Source organism: Silurus aristotelis, assembly GCF_946808225.1.
Source record: "Silurus aristotelis genome assembly, chromosome: 5".
NCBI classification, from domain to species: domain Eukaryota; kingdom Metazoa; phylum Chordata; class Actinopteri; order Siluriformes; family Siluridae; genus Silurus; species Silurus aristotelis.
In genome coordinates, this window is record NC_139578.1 from 20,753,770 (window position 1) to 20,777,026 (window position 23,257).

Below are 23,257 nucleotides of genomic sequence, written 5' to 3' on the forward strand. Positions count from 1 at the left end.
AGATACAAATCTGCATGCAGGGATTCCCAAAGCAGCACAGCCAAAACATACAAGCCTTTTAGATTTTATGATAGAGACCATTCAAGAGATTATTCATTTTTAGTATCTATTTTATCCTAACCAGTGTCGCAGCAAATCCGCAGTTGTGAATTCATATACACTGTGTAAAAAGTACCTGGACACGTGAATTTAATATATGCATTTACATGCAACATATACATTAGAGCACTGTAAAATACTTTTTAAGAAGCTGGGGTCAAAGTGCAGTGTCAGCCATGATAACGAAACTTTTAAGGGCCATGCTCAAGAGCCCAGGAGTGGCAGCTTGGCTTGACTGGGGCTTAAACACTGGCCTTCTGATCAGTATTCCACATGTAGTTACCCAGTTTTGTCATAATTGGCAGTTTTCTGGGGGGTGGACATTGCTGTCACTCATTAGTCAGACACTGATGTCATACATGGGGAACTGGTGGAAAATCAGTGTTCAAGTTCATCCTAAAAGTGTTCAGTAGCATTTAGGTCAGAGTTCTGTGCAGGACACTCAATTTCTACACCAACCTTGGCAAGAATGTCATTTATTTGTAAACCAGCACAGGGGCATTGTCATGCTGGGAAAATATTTGGACACCTTTTAAACAGAGTTGTAACAATGCAGCATAGAAAGACAATTCTGTGCAAACAGAAGTTTGATTAAGACTTGGATATGAGTTTAGTGGTCTCTGCAAATATTTGACCATTATTGTGTAGATTGTAAAATAAATCTGTACTGATAAAATCCATAGATTTGTATTTGTTTGTTTTTGTTCTGTTAATTGGGGCTCACCGATTGTAAATCTTTTGGGAGCCATTTCTCTTAAAAAATAAAATAAAATAAAAAAATATATATATATTCATGACAAGTAAAAGATGTCTCAGTTAACCAAAAATAATTAAAACAACTAGGACCATGTGACTGGTTATATGAAAATAATTCCCGTTTTGCAGAAGTGCATTATTATCCTGGATTTTTATGCTGGATAATAATGATTCATTCGCCGTGCTTCCATTGAATTATTCTGCAAGCACAATCTATTTTAATTTTTAACCTGTAGTGAGCATTGCTAATAACCTAGTCTTTTTCTCAAGTAAACATGCAATATGTCTTGTGCTCACCTGTGAGTGGCTCCGCGTTTCTCGATTGTATAATTTACATGCAAATGTGCATCACAAATCAAACAACACGCACAGCAAATGATGTTTAACAATATTTTTTTTTTTATTAAAGTTGCATAAAATTGAACACACCCAGGAAACTAACAAATTATTGCTACATTTTCTCATAATTGCCCCCCACCCCTAAAATATGACCTTCAATCCCATCACAAACTAATGTCAAATGCCTGCACTTTATCAAAAGCATCATCTGTCTTATTCAATTTAGTTAGCATATTATGTGTGCTGTTGTAGAGGGAAAAAAAATCAACAGCTTCACCTGGTACAATTCACACACTAATAAAACGAATGACTCCGTTTTATTTTATATACACCTAAAAACGACTGTTCTCCACACTTATACACCTTTTTTTTTTCTTATAGAAAACCGAAGTCACGGAAAGTACAGTGAGGAGATTTTTAACCCTATTGCCTAAAAAATTCCAATTGCTCTTTTCTATATTTTCCAAATGAATACCTCCATGTATTTGGTTTTTGTAACATAGCATATGTACTAAGGCAACGTCTGATATAGAAAAGGGTTTCTTACTGAGAGCGGATGAGGGCTGGATAGATAGAGGAAGATCGCAAAATAAACAGAAGCGTTCAGAGGGACTCTCTCTGTCTTGTACATCATGTATGCCCTGATCATGCGGAGTTCAAATTAAAATACAAAAGAGCATATACCATTTAAGAGGCTGTGCATTCGTTTGTGGAAATTGAACAAATGTGTGTAAAATGGAGGATTGAAAATGAAGCCTCTCAGTCCTCTGACAGACGTGGAATATGCGATTAGCCCTATTAACATTGTGTTTAATCAGCTATGAGAAAAGAAGCAGATGGCTTTCTGGGTAAGATGATTTAGCAGAATCAAATGAAAACATTAATTGGGATCTTATAAACTGGCAGACCTCACGGCAAGCCGCGAGACCCTCCAGCACGCAGTCATCTCCCTCTGTGCCCCACATGCTATCGTGCACATCTGTGTGTGAGTGTGGGGCTTATTAACCACAGCTGTGGTGTGTGGTACGTGTTCCCACTAATCCCTGAGGGGGGTGACGCCCGTCTGTCTGAGTGTGAGTGTATGCGGGTGCGGGTTTCTGTCTATGTGGGTTTGCATGTTTCTTTTAAAAAAAAAGCCTTTTAAAATAGCTTTTCCACCACCATCCCCCTCATCCTCATCATTCCTATTAAAGATCTATCATCGCAAAGCACTTTCATGTTGAATGGGAAAAGAAAAAAAAAACTGGATTTTTGATAAAAAAAGATTAAGATAAAACAAGGGAATATATAAGAATAAAAACAACAAGGCCACATAAAACTTACTATATCGCAGTGTGGGTCATAATAATTCCAGAGAACTACAAACAGTACGTTTGTTGTCCACTAGGGACAAAATTTCATTCACCTAATACCTAAAATATGTAGAAATACATTGCTAGGATTTCTACAAATGCCTCAAAACAACAAGGTAATCGTTTCCCCCTATAGAAAAAAAATATATATACCATAAAGTTAACAAAAATGAACAAAACAAAAATAAGCCCTGCTTATAAGAATCTGATTGGCTAGATTCCCCAGTCCCATCACTTCTCCCACTGCCTCATGCGATTGCTTGAGAACCTGGTAAAACAGAGGAAGAAGCTGCGATTGGCTGGGGGAGGGTTAGAAGGAGGAGCCGAGGCTGTGAGTGTATCATTTCTTCTGAGGTGTGCTGAGCTTCTGCATGCCACGGATTTTGTCAAGCAGCTCGACTACAAAGTCCTGTAGGGGGAGAACGAAGGACAAAACACAATCAGCTTTACAAAAGATACACAGAGAAATCTGGGATGCAAATACAGTGTCCATTTGGTTGTGTATAATCATACCTGTACTAAAGTGTTCAAATATATTTGTTAGGGTTGGGGAGTATGATGCATAATACAAATTGCAATATTAATATAATGAGAGACTTTTGGATGAATGATTTGTACTGGCAAATGTCACTATTACTATTACTCTATAAAGAATCAACAGTTTTTATCAGGTTTTCTTGTTAAATATTTAATTGTTCCAGGGTGAACAACTCAGTAACCCAGACACAGTGTGTCTGTTCAAATAAATGTTCATATTTTATTTATGAAAAATGTCTTCCTTTTGTATGCATGATATTTAAACATATAAAAACTGAATTATATAAACAAATAACCTAAATGATATATGTATTCTAACTTGCTGCTAAAAAAGATGCTTACTTCAGTAGGTTTGTAACAGTCCACCAGCAGATCCTGTGAACGAATAGAAGAAATATTCCATTAGTAAGATCACTTCTTTCTGAAACTACTGCAAAATAATAGGATGACATGGGTAGAGGATGTGAGTGCTAGGACCTTAACACGTGCAGCTCGATCCTTATCGCTCTCCATGTCCAATAACTCATCCACATCTATCTCCAGTTCAGGAATTGCCTCTTCCTGTAGGGTGCGCACACACACACACACACACACACACACACACACACACACACACACACACACACACACACACACACACACACACACACACACACAAGAAACAAACCCAGTGGTAAAAGTTCTGCACATGTGATTCGTGCCAAACAAAAATAACAGGCTTATGTGTCATTATGGCTTATGAAAATACTCAAGTGATTAAATCTCATGGAGGATTAAATAACCCTTGCTACATAAACAGTGTAGTGGCACCAGCTCACCACAAGAGGTCTCTGTTATGAAGTTGATCAAGTACAACATGCAAAAGTCTAGCCTGATGTCATCTTTACACTGTAGAACTGTAAAAAAAAACACGTGGCAAGTTTGTGGACAATTAACCAAAACGTTGGTGTGAACATCCCAATTCAGATTTATTTCTGTGATTCACTCTTGTGTGAAGGTTTTCAGCCACTCTTGGTAAACTTGGCAATTCAAGTCTTTAAGATTGTCACTTAGTGTGCAGGGGTACAGTTGTGCTAGTACATGTTTGAGCCTATTTCCATTGAAGGTTAATTATAATGCTACAGCATTCAAAGACATCCTATATAAATGTATGCGTCCAGCTTGGGGAGAACCAAATATGGATGTGACGGCCAGGTGTCCACATACATTTGACTAATATAGTGTACACGATATATGACAATGACATCGTATTTATTTATTTTTTTTACCTTCTGCAATAAGGACTCGACTACAGCTCTATACAAAATATGCCAAACAAACAATGCAAAATTCCAGACTACATTTGTTGTAGTAAAAACGTCAAGATTATCCTGAATGTCATTTTAACAGTGGAGTGTCAAATCACTTCACATCTGCAAAATGGTTTATGCGTTTTGGGCACCGCAGTGCTTAAGGAAGTTGGACCACTGTGACTTGATGTTTATTTATTTTTATTGAACTGGCAGAGTCTGTGTTCCAATAATCCAATAAATCCCAAAGTGATTCTGGCAGAACGAATATATCGATAAACATTTGCATCCTACAATCGTATCTCTCTGATGTACATGTAGCTGATGGTGAGTAAAATGCAAATGATTATCTTTTTTTGGATTCTCAGAAACGGTCTACAAATGAACAGAGAGAAATGTACTGTTTGCTACGAAGCTGAACAGAAATGCTGATCAGAGCTGGAAACTAATATTAGCTCATGTAGGCTATTTAGGCAACTGGATCTAACCACAGAAAATAATCTGACATAAGACAGAATCCAAAACCTCCCTAAGGCTCAGCAGTGAAACAGAGCAGAATCTCAATTTAGCATTAACAGTTCATTCTCAAAGTCTCCTTAGTCTACTAGGGAAAGTTTTTAAGGCACAATCAACCTAAATGTGTTTATGCTATTGCTCGTTCAACATTTGCATCTCCTGCAGTGTTAATATGGTCGATTCAGTGAAGTTTGGACGTACAGCTAAATGCCTGTTGGGAACTGGTGGGCATGAAACAGATGGGTTTGGAAATGGTCGTCGAAAGTCTCTGGCTCAGTGTGTGTTTTCCATTCCTCTCACTTTGGCTCGATTTGTCCACACGTCTGCTGTCTCCAAGCCGTCCTACAGCAATTAGATCAGCCTTCCTAATATTGTTTTGCTTGTTCCCTTTCATTTCAATTCCATGTTTCATTTGTCCTAGTAGTTTTATTGTGCTTAAATCTGCCTGTTGAATGTGCAAGTTCAGATGTGCGCTTCATTTCGGGTGTAAAAATAGCGCACATGGCTGGAAACGCCAAACCCAAATTACATGCTGACGTTCTCCCTCTCCCTCTCTCTCTCTCTCCCCCCCTCTCCTCTCCTCTATTGATTTCATTCTTTTCACTTACATACAATGTAGTTTAATGAAGGCTTGTTAATAGTGCTCCTCTTTATTCAGCCCCCCCCCCCTTTCTCTCTCTCTCTCTCTCTCTCTCTCTCTCTCTCAACACACAACCCTCTTGTCAATCCTCAAAAGTACCTCAGTGGCAAACAAAGCCAATGCAACAACAGTCAAAAAATAAAGTTGCACTGCGCCAAGAAACATTAAAATGTCCTTAAATCCTAAAAACACTCACAGTGTTCTGTAGTGGAAAATGAAATGTGGTTGGAAGTGCTGCTGGTGGCACTCGCACGTCCTCTTTTCCACTGCCATGTTCACTCGTTTCTCTCTTTCCTCCCCCTCGGCTTGGGCTGCCCACACCAGCTGTCATTGCACCTGCCCAACTGCCCCCTACCCAAATCTCTCTCACTCTTTTACACACACACACACAAGCAGTCGCTCTTCACACAAACGACCTTTCACTCAGGAACAGAGTTGTACACTCTGCCACAAAGTGGCTCTGTTCCCGATTTCACTCGATTTCTCTGAATTACGCGCACTTATTAGAAACGCGGAACCGAACCCCGACGTTCACGCCAGAAAGCCAGGGTTTGAGCATGACGGACAGTAATAGTTAAACGAAATACAGCTTTTAAACCGTACTAGTAAAACACAAATGAATTCATGCAGTAGTGAGTGAGGAAGCGGTTTGATTTTCATGTAACATGTGCGCATCACTGCAGATTAGCAAAACAATAGTTTAACTGCAATCGCTCAATATAAAAAAAAAAAAGGTCTCTGCTACCCAAGTTAGATTTTCCCTTCTAATGTCCCTATTATATAGTACATATAGTAGCAGGTTGTATATTGTAGAATAACCTGAAACTATGCTGATCAGCTTTGCTTTCATTGTTGCACATTGGACAGTAAATGGGAACTAACAGCAGGTGGAAACTAAAGTGACTAGGGAAGTGAAGAAAGGTTGGACCGCACGTGCCATAGGAAGGGTTCAATCATTTGTATGTGTTTCTTTACTGAAACCAAATACCCAATTTAGAGATAACTGAGACTTTAAAACATTTTTTCTGTCACTTTGATGCTTAAAACTGCTCTATCTAGAAAATGAAGGAACCCTTAATAATATGATCTGATCTGTCAACCAATCCAATGTGTGGCAACACAGAGCTTGATCTGATCATACAATTTATACGTCTGACCCACAGGAGAATTTCCCAGATGGTGAACTCAAATGAGGTAGTTAGCTAACAAACTCATGAGATGCTCAATAAACCTAACTTTAAATAACACATTTGGCCTTTTATGTGTGTGAGTGTGTGAGAGAGAGAGAGAGAGAGAGAGAGAGAGAGAGAGAAAGAGAAAGAGAGAACACACAAGCAGAAAGTCAGGACTTAAAATGAGTCACACGAAGTTATTCAGGAAAGTTCACAAAGTGCTTTCATTCGGTAGCAGGAATTTATAGTAATCAGTGTCTTTTCAAATTCGATGAAATTCCAATTTGCTGCCTAAGGACACAGTAAGGACACCGTAAGGTCTAGGCCAAAGAGAGTGTGGCACTTATTAATGTATGTGTGTGTGTGTGTGTGTGTGTGTGTGTGTGTGTGTGTGTGTGTGCGTGTGCATCATCTTGTGTGATTCAGTTGTGTTGGTATGATTCAGAATGACCGAAAAAACCTTTCCGGTGACCTGTTATAGTGGCGTGTTACCATGAGAGTTAACAGGCTAAATCATTAATATGCACTTGAGTAGTGTGTGTGTGTGTGTGTGTGTGTGTGTGTGTGTGTGTGTGTGTGTGTGTGTATGCTCCAGGCAGCATGTACGCACTCAGAGTAAGAGAGCGGGTCAATCATAGCTTCTGCACTCATCTGACCCCTGTAAATCACATGACTTCCTTCATCACAGAGGAAGAGGAGGGATAATAACTGCCTGCTATGTGCAGGCTCTGAGACAAACTTCGACACACTCACACACACTCTCTTAACTATTCCCCAAGGGCCTTCTGCTGCTAGGCAGCTCTGCACTAAACAGTAACATGAAACCAAAGATCAAAATGTGTGAGGTTTGAGAAACAAGCAATAGATTGTGTGTCAGGTCTGTGTTCCACTGCAGTATTTCTTGGCGTCTACTCTGTATACACACAGACAGTGGGCCAAAATATCATGTCTACCGCACCATAACACGACCAGCAAGAAGAAACCGTTATTCAGAACGCAGTAACAAAACAAAGTGCAAGATCAGTGTGCAAACCTAGCATTTCTGTGGAATGACATTGTAGTGTAGCACATTGCTATAAATATACAGGACAGTCTAAAGGTACAGGAAGCACAGAATAAATGTTCAGACATCATTTGCTGTCTGTACAGTATAGTTGAAGTTAAATTAACATTGAGAAGATATACATTTATGGATTTCTGGCTGCAGAGAATTTGCTGTCGACCAGAGAAAGGCTGTTGACCTTAAACAGCCTCTATTCCTAACATAACCTTGATCAAACTCAAAAACTATATTTAGAACACACACACACACATACATACATATATACACACACACACACACACACACACACACACACACACACACACACACACACATCCATATACATATATATATGTTCTCTGGGTTGCTGGAGGGTAGAAAATTCAATCCTAAGTCCTATGCAATGCTTAACTTCCAGCCTCAATTTTCATACCTAATATTTCTCCTATTTCATTCATATCCTGTCACATGTCAGCTAAGCAATCTCTTAGGCATGTGCTCTGTCCATCACATGAAGACATTTTATCTTTTCAAAAAGCTGCTCGTGCCGAGTCACGGGACAGCTGAACACATTCGAAGGAGGGTGATATAGACTAGGAACATTCCGTGGAATGTTTATAGACATTAACAGCATCCTGTGGAAGTAAAAAAAAAAGTCGCAGAAGAAAAAAAGGGGTGGGATCCAACCACTAAAAGGAAAAAGTGAGAATTATGAGGACCTGATTTGCAAAGATGACTACAAGAATTACTGCTGTGTCCAAATAGCCGCTGTTTTAACCACATGAACAAGCGTGAAGAAAGTGCTTAATTATAATTTTTTTTAAAGAGTTGCTTGTTTAAAAACCCTGAGACATTTTAATATAGATCTTCTGAGATTGGAAAAAATACACTGTATCCAATGTCAATATTTGCTGCAGTTATTTGTTTGACGGACAGCTTGAAAATGGCTATGAACCACTCCAGCAGATATTCAGTTGACTTCAGGTGTGAAACTATATATATATATATATATATATATATATATATATATATATATAAGAGGAAAACCATCAGTTTAAAAAATAAAAATTATAAATCAGCATGACGCAGAAAAGACCGTCACAGTCATAGTACCATCTTCGACTTACAAGATTTTTGTCTTACGATGTGGTCGTCGCAGCGTATCTCCATCGTAAGTAGAGAACTACCTGTTATTATAAAATGTGTTTGAACACTTCAACAGTTCAAACTGCTACCACAAAGTTAGCAGCTTACAATTGTACCGGAGGTCTTGCAGCATTATTATTTCCGTCACTTGAACTAGAAGACACAAAACTGCTCCAGCATGACAATGCCCCTGTGCACAAAGCCAGCTTCATGATCATATGGTTTACGTGGAAGATCTTGAGCGGCCTGCTACAGAGCTTAACTTTTTTATATAGAGCTCAAAAAAATTATACACTTAAGTTCTATCAATATCCACCCATGAAAGCTAAACTATATTGAGTAATGGAGCAAAGTAATGTTGAGAATGTTTATAATGAGTTGTGATTGTAGATCATTTTTTTGCATAGTTTTTTCAAAGAACGGTGTTTATTATCTTGTAAATATTATTTTTTTTATCATGCCTACTTATAATATTCAAATTTTATCCTGTGTTTATTATACAAAACCTCTGAGAAACTGTAAAATAGCTATTTTGATAAAGATATAATTGCTGGGCCTGAGATAAAAGAGACAAGGACGGAAATAGGGTGATTATGTGCAGACAGGAAGTAGGAAGTGGGAAGCTAAAGGTCAGAGTCAAAAATTCAGGCTGACTTACTATCTCTTTAGCTAATCTCTTCTCTTCCTCTTCAGACTTACACAAGCACACACAGAGCTGCTAAACGAGTTGGCATGTTTCAGCATCTCAACAGCATTTCTAAATAAATAGTGAGAAATCAAGTCAAAACTTGAAACCCACTTCCTGCCCAGTCAATATAAACTCATAAGCTAGACAAATAAACAGAAACAGGATGTTCATATCAGTTAGAACAATACATGCTCACAATTAAAGGACTGTGTGTGTCTGTGAGTAAGCGTGTGAGTAAGAGTATGTTGTTAACGTGTGTGTGTGTGTGTGTGTGTGTGTGTGTGTGTGTGTGTGTGTGTGTGTGTGTGTGTGTGTGTGTGTGTGTGTGTGTGTGTGGTTTTTTTTAACTAAATTTCTGCATGAGTAAATCCCATATAGCCAGGCCCAGAATAATTTCTGGCTTAAATAAAACATTCTCCTCCTTATGTGTCGTGGGACATGCAATTACAAACAGAATCCTGATTATAAAACTACATATATTGCATTATCATTCATTTCACCCAACTACAAATGAGGCAGATCATTAGATGTGCATTAAATCAATTACTATTGCCTAGTGCTACACGATCGAATTACCAGAGATGCTTAATATAATAATATAATAATAATAATAATATAATAATAATAATAATAATAATAATCAATGGGGTTCTAAGTCATCCCAAAAGTGTTTAATAAGGTTGAGGTCTTCCACTCTGGCCCATGATATGAATCACTATCTTCATGAAGCTTGCTTTGTGTACAGGGGCATTGTCATGCTGGAACAGGTTTGAGTCTCTTAGTTTAATTAAATTCGATCATATTTAAAAACATCCTAAACAATTGTTTAGTTTGGGGAGTTTGGGAAAGAACCACATATGAATGAAAATGTCCAGAGCCAAAATACTTTTCTCTATATAGTCTCTCACATTTCACTCTGTGGGGCATGGTTGTACAGGCTAGTCCAGAAAGCCTTTCATGCTCCATTTATTTTGAAAATATATTTCATTATTTCTGAATATGAACATTGGGCAATTGTGTATACTCTACTAGGCAAGTAGATGATAGGAGATACACCTAAGGTATTGACAGACATAGAGCAGCCAGTGGGAAAAACACTTTTTCCTCTTTCCCATCTGTTTATAGTTTTCAGTTTATTCCAAGTCCTAATCTGCCTTGCTCAATTGTAAATTCACTTTTATCTACACTTTGCCGCACGCGCCATTTTGCGCACTTAGACATTTGGAAAACTCGGTCACTTTATCACTGCCTCATCATCCATAGAAGCCTGTGGCACTTTACCAGGATGTGGCTGTAATAACTGTAGTGTAGTAATGCAGGAGAGTGGAAAAGGACTGTATCGGCCGCTGCCTGCGGTCTCTCATCATCAGGCCTCTCTTATCAAGACTTTAGCACACTCAATAACACATTAATACACAGTCAGTAGAGACAGACATCTTTTCATAGCCCAGAGAGAAAAAATAATCAGGTACATCATTGTTTTCAGATAAAGTAAAACTGCAGTGATTTTTTTTTTATTATTATTTTATGTATTACATCAGAAGCAGAAAATCTTACAGTAGAGAAGACATTGAAACTGAGCTTTTTTCTGTAATAGGGACAGATGTATTAAAAGTACCCCTAAACATAAACAGTGGGGGAAACAATTACTGGACTGTGTAAACTTGCATAAAAACTAATTTAACACTAAAGGATTATTGATAAGACAGATATTTAGACTGTAACAGCTATAGTCTTTACTCATGCTATATAGGTGTGATTTTTACAATTCAGCAACTGTCCCAACATCTGCCCTTAGACTAGTGAGTTTTGAATAAACAGGGTTTCTGTTCTTTTCCCAGAGCAGAAAACCCACTGAAAATCTTATCACCGGTAATAACAGATGCTTTACAGATTAAGTAGATAAACACGGAGTATGAATAAATGCTTTAAACACTATAAAAAGGCTGATAAGAGATAATAGACCCATAGCACTAAGCCTCCATGTGTCAGTTATGACAGTGTTAATAAGAGACAATACGCATGAAATGCAAAAAGTCTTAACGCATCATGTAGTCTGATTTATTCACCTGAGACGTGCCTTTGATTGTGCAGATTACAGAAGCAAGTTCTCAGTTCACATGGGAAGAGTTTCTATAGCTACAGTCTGCCATCTCATACACTTGCACACAGAACACACTCCTTCAGCAGGTCACTATGGAGTTAACTTCCTATTTCCTGCTTATCAAAAACTGAAGGGGTGAAATAACAGAATAAATAAGGGTGGGGGGGGATAACAGAGTGGGATGATGAGACGAGTGGAGGGAAGCCTGTATCACATAGGGAGGCTTAATGAAGATAAGTGATCTTACATGATGAGCTGCAGTTAAATCATGAGTCCAGTGAGCCTGAACGGGCAGCCAATGAGTAGAATGCACTGAAGCTAGCTCTTTGTTAGAGAGAACAATAAATCAAGCCTTGGCTCGCAAATAAACGCTTTTTCTTGACTCTTGAAAGCGTTCAAAAGGCCTGACGCCCTAGATGTTTTTTCTGTAATGAAACATTCCATGGTCACTTTGCATCATTTGCCTCATGCTGTGTAGCTCATGGCCAACGAGGACTATTAAATTTAATTATACGTCTATTCATTATATCCATCCATTATTGTCTATCCAACTATTCAAGGAAATAAAGTCTGGGTTTGGGGGGGGGGGGGGGTGCGAGAGAGAGAGAGAGAGAGAGAGATCTAAGAAATTGGTAAACGCATATTATGTATACACACGTTGGATATCATGTGGCAGCAGTGCATTGCATTGGATCGTGAATTCTGGTCATGCTTGAGTGAATATTCACATCAAACATCAGAATGGGGAAATGAATTTATTGTGACTTTCAACATGGCATGGATAATTGTGCCTGACAGGCTGGGTTTTCAGGTTCGAACGTCTCTTAGGTTTACACAGACATGCAGCACATGTGCAACCACCATGATGAGCAGAAAAGAATGGTTAAACTGGTTCGAGCCGACAGGGACGATGCAATAACTCAAACCATTATTATTACAACAGTGTTGAGCAGAATGGCTTTCAGAATGTGCAATACTCTGAACGGTGAGGGCAACGGCAGCTGCTACTAACTACAACGTGCACATGTTTAAACTGTATATAGTTCATTTTTGTTTTTCTCACTCATTTTTTCCCTCTTTCCTCTGATAGAATGCATCATTGCTGCATAAGGAAAAAGTGTGTGAGGGTTTGTATAGGAGTTTGTATATTAACATGACATGTAAATGTGGTTAGTTGAAAGATTCTTGTTTAATGAACCATCTATGATTCTAACTAAATATTCTTATTATACACACAATACACAAACACACTCACGAGGTAGGACAAAAGAAACTTACAAAAGTTCTGATTTATGAATATCTAGTACAATACTATTTTCTTCCTTCCCACATCTATATGTAAATGTCTGCCAATCACCCATATAGTTTCATACACAACTCATTTGTATTTGCTAATGCACCATAACTCCAAAAAAGGTGGAGCACACAGAGGGCTAGAAACATTAAATAAACAACTTCAGAGGCCGAATTCTTTTCATTCGCATATATGGCAAAATAAATTACCAACCTAAACAAAACTGGCTTTAAGGTAACGCTCATTAAACGTGAACTAAGATTTCTATAGAGCTTACACAACACATTTGTGACTTGCTTTAAATAAGGGCGTCTGCTAAATGTAAATAAATCGATAATTAGACTTGAAAGAATAATCTGTATATAGAATTTTAGTAATCCATGACAATTATTTGATCTGAAAATGATTACTTAAGGTTAACATTAGTCAGCCTGCACCTATGCAAACATACTCGGTCATCCAAAATAACAGATTTTTCATGAAGACCTCGGGGGTTTTTTTGTGTGTGTGTGTGTGTGTGTGTGTGTGTGTGTACATGCTCCTGAGAATAAATCTGTTCATATCCAAGTTGATAAATGAGCCCATTGTTCAGTGTAATTCGGGAGGTTTAATCTGCACTTGGGCCACTTGGAAGATGGGTGCTGTCCTCCCCTGCTCTGCTATCACTAATTACAGGTTTCAAACAGCAATTTCCTCAAGTGTCTTTAAACCAGTGAAAGCACCTGGGCTTGATTAAACACAGTGAGGGGGTTTACTACTGCCCCATGCGTAGCCTCAAAGTCTGGACTGGACCCTGTAATTAGTTGGCAAGCATGGGGAAAAATACTTTATTTATTTTTTTTTTATTTTTAAGGTTTCAAGTGAGAAATACAAGTTTGCATTACAGCATTTTACTCCTTGGGAGATTTCTGAAGCTAGAAACTGAGAAGCTGCCTGGATGCTACATAAACTCCAGGCAACCTACAACCATTTATGCTGAACATAATTATAAAGGCAAGGAAGACAGTTTCCACTACCACTCCATGTTGCAATAACATTACACAGCTTGACCCTAAGCAAAACATATAAACAACCACCAGCTTTTATACTGCAAACGTTTCGAAGCGCCTTTTAAAAGCTAAAGGTCACTTTTACAATGCCAAGGGCTGCCACTGCGTCTGTGTGATCACCACAAGCACTCGTTTCAGACACGCATGTTTCCCTGAACTGAAAAATAAAGTCTTGGGGCAGGTTTTTAATTCCACAAATAAACTTTTTTTTTTTTTTTTTATGAAATAAAAGCACAACCATTACACACAATAAAATTCTTAGGAGACGTAACAGAGAAAAAGCAGTTATTATATGCAGCTTTTCCACAGTGAAGCAACACAGTAAAAATGTAATGAGGTTTTGTGGTATCAGTGTGTAACACAATCTCGAATTCTTTCCTTGGAAAAAAATTGCGCCACCTTCAATTGATGAAAAAGTCAAGTCAGGAAGCTTTTATTGTCCTTTTAACCAAATATAGCTGATACAGTACACAGTGAAATGAGACAACATTTCTCCAGAACCCTAGTGCCACATAAAACAACACAGAGCTGCAAGAACACAGATCTAAGGGCTAAAGAAAGTTGTCCTAGCCACATAAAGTGCATCGTGTGCAACCTGGTGCAAACAGTGCAAGACAAGACAGTGTAGGACAAATACACAAATACACAAAAAAGCACAGCCAGTAAACCTACTGTATGTTATACAGTACAATGTGCAAAAGAGAACTGCACACAGGAGTGTACTTGTAAATAAACACAAAATGTAAACACAAAAGGTGCAAAACAGCTACTTAGTTATAATAAAATAATAATATAATGTATTGGGTGGTGCTATAGACATGGATGTGTGTGAATCAAAATGAGTAACAGTTGAGAGAGTGATTTGAAGACTGTCTTTAAATTACATCACTTTTGGGGAGGTGTGTCTTCAAGTTTTGTTTCTCACAATAAGATGCAAGATGTCGAAACTGATAGTGATACTTACTCGTATGTTATTGATGCTGTAGATGAAAATGACTTCGGAAAACACTTAGCTATTCCTAATGCTTTCAGGGTCAAAGGGGAATGGAACCATAGTTACGGTACGCCAAGTTATCAAACTGGGCAGTCTGTCTGTCTCCTCGAGACTGACTGCTGAATAAACCATGTGAACTGAAAGAGCAGCTATTTCCAGGAGACCCGCTGGCCTTAGAAACTCCTTGCCACACAAAGCTTTTTAATCTTCCTGATGCCTTCTGGAAAAAGACCAAATCTCACAGCAGGCTTCAGCGTCCAGCCTGTAGACCGGTCCCGAACTGCAGTCCAACTGGGTGCTAATCTCTATAACTGCACATTAATGTACTTGTGCTGCTTTAACGTTCATACTGTAAATATATGAACAACAAATAATATCAATTTTACTTTAGCAAAGTCAGCTCAAATCTCATCTGGACCAATTTGAAGACATGTTTATCTCTACAATTTGTCCAAAATTAGACGGCATTTTTTTCCCCCAAAGAGAAAATGGAGCTTTTGAGAAATTTTAATATGCAGTTTTGTTTGAAAATGCAACTCTTTCAAAGCATATGTTTTAGCCATGTGACGCAATAATAAAAAAAAACTATATTCTTATATTCTATGACCTGCTGATGCAACTCTGACTCTCTGGCTGTCCATTTAAAAAAAAAAAAAAGCTTTTCCTACGCATCATCTATAAAATTGGCAATTTAGATGCATGCTTTAAAATGAAAACTCGTTTTTTTTTTTTAGCTCTATCCTGATTCATTTCTGTAGCCTGTGTATTTCATTAATATAATAAGCATTTCTTTAGTATTTATAATGACTGTGTTTCAAGGTTCAGTCAGACATGAAGGACATCACACACAAACTTCAATTATGATGCGGTGTTGCGTTGCCATTTTCACTTGACCGCCATCTAATACATTTTTCCTACAGCAAAAAGCATTTCAGTACGTAATTTCAGTAATGCTTTTTACAACTGTCCAACTATTTACTTTCAGGTTTACAAGTTGGGCAGTCGTAAAAAGCATTTCACTATATGTCATACTCTGTATGAATGTGTATGTGACAAATACAATTTGAATTTGAACATCATATCACTTCTATAACACAAAAATGCCAATGCCAATATTTTCAACCTGTTTAATCTCATATTCAATGCTGAGAAACGGCCACAAAGCTAGTGTCGCTCAAATAACACACCCATAGATAAGTTTTACATGATAAAATGGTGCAATTCTGGTGTTTTTTGGAATACTATAAGTTTATGGAGTATGTCAGCTTGTACCGACTGTATGTTTGTGAGTACCTTTATTATTGATGCAGTTGCTGACCTCGGATATTCTTAAAAAATAAGGACATGTGAAAACATACATCTCAAATTTCTGCAAGTAAACATGGACCATATTTTTTGGAAAATATTGTGAGGTGTGTGTTCTGCTGATTTACTGAGATAAGGACATGATCAGATTATAACATTAAGATTTAAGAGAGATGTAGATTAGATCATTTTTATAAATGGTTTATATGATGCTAATATTCTGATACACACACAGAGAAAGAGAGAGAGGTGTGTGTGTGTGTGTGTGTGTGTGTGTGTGTGTGTGTGTGTGTGTGTGTGTGTGTGTGTGTGTGTGTGAGACTGAAAAAAGAGAATAAGAGAGAGCGCTTTCGGTTTTTAATCAGGCTTCTGTAGTAATTAAGTGTAAACTCCCATGAAATTTTTATCTCGGAGTGGTCGGTTGATTTCACACACTTGTGAAATAAGTTTCACACTCAAGCACTTCTTAGTCATGCTAGAAAAATAAAGACAAAATTTGAAATTATGTATTTAAAAATAGTAGTGGTAAATTATTACCACTTTCACTTTGCCACTCCCCCCCCCCCCCCCCCCCACACACACACACACACACACAAAGAGAGCACTGTTCACATATACCTTCAAAATCAATTCAACGTGGACATCAGTTAGGAATCATTGCAGAAGGTGAGAATTAAACTACTCATTTTGTTCTCTCAATAATGAAAAGTGCTTCCTCTTTAATGGGCTTGTTTTAACTTAACAGGAACAGGAAGTGTGAGACAATGAGAATTGCAGTAAAATGGGAACCATGATTTGGTACCATGATTTGGTATATTTCCACAGTGTGATATTTCTGCGAATGAAAAATGAAAAAAGTTCAGAAAGAAACGCTTAAATATTCAGCACAGCATTTCCCACTGAGTAAGCGGACTACAAAGCCTGGGAAAGACAGGTCTAAACCTGCTCTATAAACACACTACTACACATCCACACACAGGTGTAAGCAGGACTGAAAATGCTAGATTGGCATGAACAAGAGAGTGTGTGTGTGTGTGTGTGTGTGTGTGTGTGTGTGTGTGTGTGTGTGTGTGTGTGTGTGTGTGTGTGTGTGTGTGTGTTGGGGAAGATTCCACAAATGTTGAAGGACAGATGCAGAGGTCACAGGAGTCTCACTTTAGCATGAATGAAGATCAAAAGATCTTGACTTGTGGATCTTTTACCATAGGACTGTTAGCATGGACTCAGTATCCTTATTTTTTATTTATTTATTTTTAAAGATCATTGCAGAGTACTGTGTATTAGCCATATTTATACTTTTGTATGATACAGAAATCATTAGAAGGTAACAGTGCGGTAACCTGAACACTGTTAATCCAAGCATCTGCATGCTAAGTTATCTAACGAGCTAACCTTGCTATCATAAATGATTATGTTGTTACGGTATATTCTGACAAAATAAATTACTGAGACTATGCTAAAAATCTAATCTCTGATCCTGTGACAAAAGAAAAGGGCATGTAGGCATGACTTTGCTAAGAGCTTACATGTTAGCATAAAATAGTCAAAACTATTGGGACTTTTTCATCCACACGATTGATCCCCTAAAACTGATACCACAAAGTTGGAGGTACACAATTGTAAAAGAATGTCTACTTATTTTCTTAGAAGACCCAAATCTCTTCCAGCAAGACAATACCCCTGTGACCTCAACCCTATTTAACACCTTTGGGATGAATTGGAGTGGTGATTGGGGCGCCAGGGCTTATCACCCTGCATCAGTACTTTACTAACACCCATGTAACTGAATGAGCACAAATCTCCACAATCACACGTCCAAATCTAGTTTAACATCTTCCTTGAATAATGGAGGTAATTATAACAGCGAATAGTAATAGGGGTTGGATTCAAAAAGCACATACAAATCGTATAATGAAACGTCCACAAACTTTTGCCCATATAGTGTATTTTACTAGAAATGTCTAAAACAGCTTGTTATGGCGAAATCTAAAGATATTTACTAGGGATGCACCGAATATTCGGCCACCGAAAGTTTTCGGCCGAAAACGGCCCAAAAGTGAATTTTCGGAAACAGTTTGTTGTGATGACGCAAACAGAAACTGCGGCCTGCACGTGCTTGTCTAAAACAACGTCTGCGATGTGGACGTGTTTCAGTATATCTGAGAAAGATCCACGGATAGTGATTTGCAAAACATGTAATGCCGAAATTTCGTCTGCAAAGACTTTCTCCACGTCGGTTTAATTTATCACCTGAAAGCCAAACATCCCGATGGCTATGCTGAATATTAGAGAAACGCGGCACAGAAAAGCAAAACCCCTCCGAGCATGCGCACTCCGTCTGTGGTGGACGTTTTTGAAAAGGCAGGAAGTTTCCCAGTGATAGTGTTGTATTGTATCTTTAAGCAGTTGCACTTGTTCTAAATGCACTCTGTTTTTATGAAAGAACATATTTAATTTTACAACCTTTCAGCAGGCCAGAGGGCCTGTACATTATTATTTAATGTACACATGAGTGCATTTAAGTTAAACATTCAAGTTTGAATTTTAATTTATTTTATCCTGTGTAATGTTGCAATGTGCTATAAATAAATATTTTCATAATTTGTAATTGATTTATTCTTTGAAACTTTGATATTAATTTATCCAATTGAAATGCCTTGATTTTAGTAAGTTTAGTACACAATCATAGCCATAAATGCAATGGTAATAATAATTGGCATAATTTCTTTCTGTGTTTCGGTTTTCGGCCTTGCTTTCCTCTTTTTTGGTTTTCGGTTTCGGCCCAGAATTTTCATTTCGGTGCATCCCTAATATTTACCATGACTTGCTTTCTTTTTGGTGTCACAGATGCCATGAGTGTGGTCACTGCTTCAAGGGTATGTTTTTGCCCTCTGTTTCTCTCTATGCTTATATTGTATTTACCAAGGCAAAGCTAAAATCCAAATCTGAAAGATACAACAGAGAACTGAACCCTGTTGGGACAATGCGGCCAAAGACCATCACATGTAAAAAACGTAACCATCTTTAATGATGCTATTCAGGTACTGAGGCCAAACAGCTCAATACTTGTATATAAAAGAAGCTCACAGTGATTCATGTTGCTATGTGACCGGTTTTAACTAAAGTGTGAAATTGCGTGTGTATGTGTGGTCCTTAGGAAAAATGATGTGTATTTCTTATGCTTTTAGGTTAAAACCACAGCTGTCCTTTTCCATCTTTTGCTCATGGTCTGGCTGTTATTCTGTCAACTTATTTTTTAACATCTGCTTTTTCCACTTCTCTGTACTTCTATCTGAATTGCCTCTCGGTTTTCTCACACACACACACACACACACACACACACACACACACACACACACACACACGCTTTACTTTCTTAAATCAAATGCAACCGCAGCCTGAACAACATAGCAATTCATCAGATAACTTTTCCTCCATAAATTACTGCACTGTGTACAAAAGGAAATCTGGGCCACTATTAACCATGTGTCAAAGCAAACACACACGTGTTGTCGAGTGTGTTTGCATGTCGACACTCTTGCTCAGACTGCCACTCTTCCTTGTTCCTTTCAGTTCGTTTTATTATCTTTATAATCACCTTATACTTCCTCTCACCTTTTCCTGCTTTTCTCTGGGTGCCAGTTCCTGCCATCTGCCCCGTTACCTTCACTAAAAGACGGTTACCAAAAATAAATAAAAAATCCGTATGCATAGACACTGTGGCTACAATGACACATGCTATGGTGGCATATTATTTTTACATACTGCTTAAAATAGAGGTATGCAATTTTTTGGAGGGTATGGTACGCATGTATGTGGTAGCATGTGGCTTTTTATGGTATATATACATAAAGAATATACAATCTCCTATTAAATATGATAGTATGAGATTTTCTGTAATGATTATAGTGTATACCATAATAAAGTGTTAATTAAAACTATGCCCACAACTTTAATATAAAGAATGCAATTTAGTACAATACGATGCAATTTGCCAAAGTCGTGATATAGAATTTACTATTTAAATCATAATGTATACTATTTAGTACACTAGTACTGCCTTCAGAATAAAAAGAAATGGGCCAACACAGTATAGGGTTAGTATTACTAATTTATAGTGTATACTATTTAGTATAGGTAGAATGCTGTTTTGTGATTACAATAAGTAAATAAATTAGTATGTTGTCTTCTTTGTAAATCCTGATCATACTGTATGGACTACTGCATTTTTGTGAAATAAAAAGTGCTGATGCATTATATTCTACCATTTAGTATGTTGTCTAAATAGTAGGTCTAGAGACCATTTGGTACAGTAGTTTGCAGTTAAGGGTAGAAAGAGTAAGAATGTACTAAAGGCTATTTTTAAGTTTTAAATATGTTGTTTGTGGAAAAATAGCACCCATTGTGTCTACAAGTAGTACTGTTGTATGCTGCCTTGTGTGTATTAAGTCTATATAGTATACAGTATAATGTTTGTACAAATAGTGTCCTTGGATTATAAGATACAATTTAGTATTGCTGAATGCTGCTTTGGGTTAAAAAAAATAAAAAATAAAAAAGAACACTAATGGACATGATACAACTTTAATGCTGTAGTATGATGGTGTGTATAAAAATAGTAACCATACTGTATAGGCTACTATTTAGTATGCTAGTATGAATTTTGCATGTAAAATACAGACATACTGTATAGGTTACTGTTTAGTTCACTAGTATGTAAAAAAACAGACATACTGTATTAGCTACTATTTGGTACGCTAGTACGAGTTTTGCATGTAAAATACAGACATACTGTATAGGTTACTATTTAGTATGCTAGTATGTAAAATACAGACACTGTATTGGCTACTATTTAGTATGCTAGTATAAGTTTTGCAATGAAAATACAGAAATACTGTATAGGCTACTATTTAGTACGCTAGTACGAGTTTTGCATGTAAAATATAGACACTGTATAGGCTACTATTTGGCACGCAAGTATGAGTTTTGCATGTAAAATACAGACATACTGTATAGGCTACTATTTGGTATGCTAGTATGTAAAATACAGACATACTGTATAGGCTACTATTTAGTATGCTAGTATGTAAAATACAGACATACTGTATAGGCTACTAATTAGTATGCTAGTATGTAAAATACAGACTACTGTAAAGGCTACTATTTAGTTCGCTAGTATGTAAAATACAGACATACTGTATAGGCTACTATTTGGTACGCTAGTATGAGGGTTTTTTGTGTTTCCTTATGGAGTCAGGGGGGAGGGTCTGACAGCCAGCCTGGACAGTGAGGGTGGGAGTGAGGGAGGGAGTGAGGGAGGGAGTGAGGAAAAGGACGGGGAGGGAAGCGGGTTATGAGCCACATGCAGAGTTCTTTTGTTATAATGAGCAGGAGATGATCTGAACCAGTTTAGGGCCTCTGATCTAACTCTGTTAAAGCCCTCTCCCCTCTGTTCAGGAAGCACAGATCCACTGTAGATGAATGACTTTAGGAACTTTTGTATTTACTTCACTTCACTGAGTAACAGAGAGGGAAGAAAAAAGCTGTTACAATTGCTTAGGATTGCAATTTGCATGTTCAGCATTGAAGGATTTAGGAACCCATCACTGAACAGCACACTTCTACAATGATCAAACTACAATTAATGGTGTCACCCAGATGATGATGGGATCTCTGAGTCTGGTTCCTCCCAAGGTTTCTTCCTTATACAAATTCAAAGAGTAAACATATAGGCACTAAGTTTATGGTGTGAACGTCCTAATAGCACTGTAGATAAGTGTGTAAACCAAAGACCTCATGGTTCCTAAACTTTTAGCCAGAAATAGAAAGTGGGTCATAGCCACACACACACACATCTAGAGATCAGTGCGCTACATTGTATCCCCTGAATGCGTTTTTTAAACTGGATTTGTTTACGAAGTAATGTAGCCCATCTACTCGTCCTCATTTATTCTACACATCATCTACACTCCATGGCAGACGGATCTTCGGACTGTTAATGGTATCTTGTGGAAGTGGATCTAACTCGATCACTCACCTCGCAGTCGTACAGCTCTGTGAGCTGATCTATGATCCACTCTTCCAAGTTCAGTCTCTTCCTTAGCTCCTTCCGGTCGTATTTCACCGTCACCCGGCCTTGTTTCCGTGCCGGGGTCTCGGTTTCTTCGGTCCCGGTAGGAGTTTGGAAGTAGACGCGGCTCTGTGAGCTTGAATCCGGGCTTGTTACCGCTGCCATAGTCCGATATTGCGTAGAAAGAGCAGCAGGAGAAAACTGTGCTCTGGCTTTTTCCTCGCCGTGTTGCTCAGCTTAGAGTGAACCCAGAAAAAAACGCCACGTGAAGATAAAACTGTGTCTGTATCCGACTCAACAAACACACACACTCACACACACACACACACTTACACACAGCTCATGTGCGCGCGGCAGCCCGAATAACTGAAGCGCGTTAACCGTGAAGACGTGAAGCTCAACACGTGTCGGATTGTGAACTGAGAGGAACACACACTCTCTCTCTCTCTCTTTTTCTCTTTTTCACTGGTGTAAGTCCTGTAAAGATCTGGACGCAGGATTCTTTTTTTTTTCCTCCTGAACTTTATTCAGATCCACACAACGTGAAAACAAACCCTCCTCTTTTCTTCTCCCGGTCGTTTTGTCCTTCCCCTCCTCTCTCTATTCCTCTTCAGGCTTCTGCTGCTGTAGATTACTGTGTCCAACCCCCTCCCATACATACACACACACACACACACAAAACCACGTGTCTCTCTAACTATAATTCGACCTTTATGCAGCAAGTTATGCTTCACCAAAAATCTGACTCTAACATTAACATTTAAAACCAAACAGGAAACTTTCAACTTTTCCAGCTGTAAATTGTTTAAATCGAACTACAGTTTAATGTCACATAAGGTAAAAGTGTGAGATTTTCCATTTCCAT

General features: G+C 38.0%; 1 protein-coding gene across 2 annotated transcripts; it reads right to left on the reverse strand.

Moving 5' to 3' along the window:
- Positions 1 to 1,231: 1,231 nt before the first annotated feature.
- On the reverse strand, positions 1,232 to 23,039 carry ppp1r14bb (protein phosphatase 1, regulatory (inhibitor) subunit 14Bb). 2 transcript variants are annotated; one of them, XM_083542439.1, is made up of 4 exons: positions 22,360 to 23,039; positions 3,561 to 3,644; positions 3,426 to 3,458; positions 1,232 to 2,955 (listed from the first exon to the last, which is right to left on the reverse strand). In XM_083542439.1, exons 1-4 carry the CDS (start codon positions 22,555 to 22,557, stop codon positions 2,887 to 2,889), a joined length of 384 nt encoding a protein of 127 aa, XP_083398565.1. In that variant the 5' UTR covers positions 22,558 to 23,039; the 3' UTR covers positions 1,232 to 2,886. The 2 variants fall into 2 exon arrangements, with proteins under 2 accessions (XP_083398565.1, XP_083398566.1); XM_083542440.1 differs by lacking the exon at positions 22,360 to 23,039 and adding an exon at positions 5,725 to 5,964.
- Positions 23,040 to 23,257: the final 218 nt, after the last annotated feature.

Coding starts and splice junctions, on each gene's coding strand:
- ppp1r14bb (XM_083542439.1), bottom strand. CDS start 22,557: ATGGCAGCGGTAACAAGCCCGGATTCAAGCTCACAGAGCCGCGTCTAC. Junction 3,645..22,359: donor CAGAGCTGTACGACTGCGAG/GTGAGTGATCGA, acceptor CGCACCCTACAG/GAAGAGGCAATTCCTGAACT. Junction 2,956..3,425: donor ACTGTTACAAACCTACTGAA/GTAAGCATCTTT, acceptor CTCCCCCTACAG/GACTTTGTAGTCGAGCTGCT.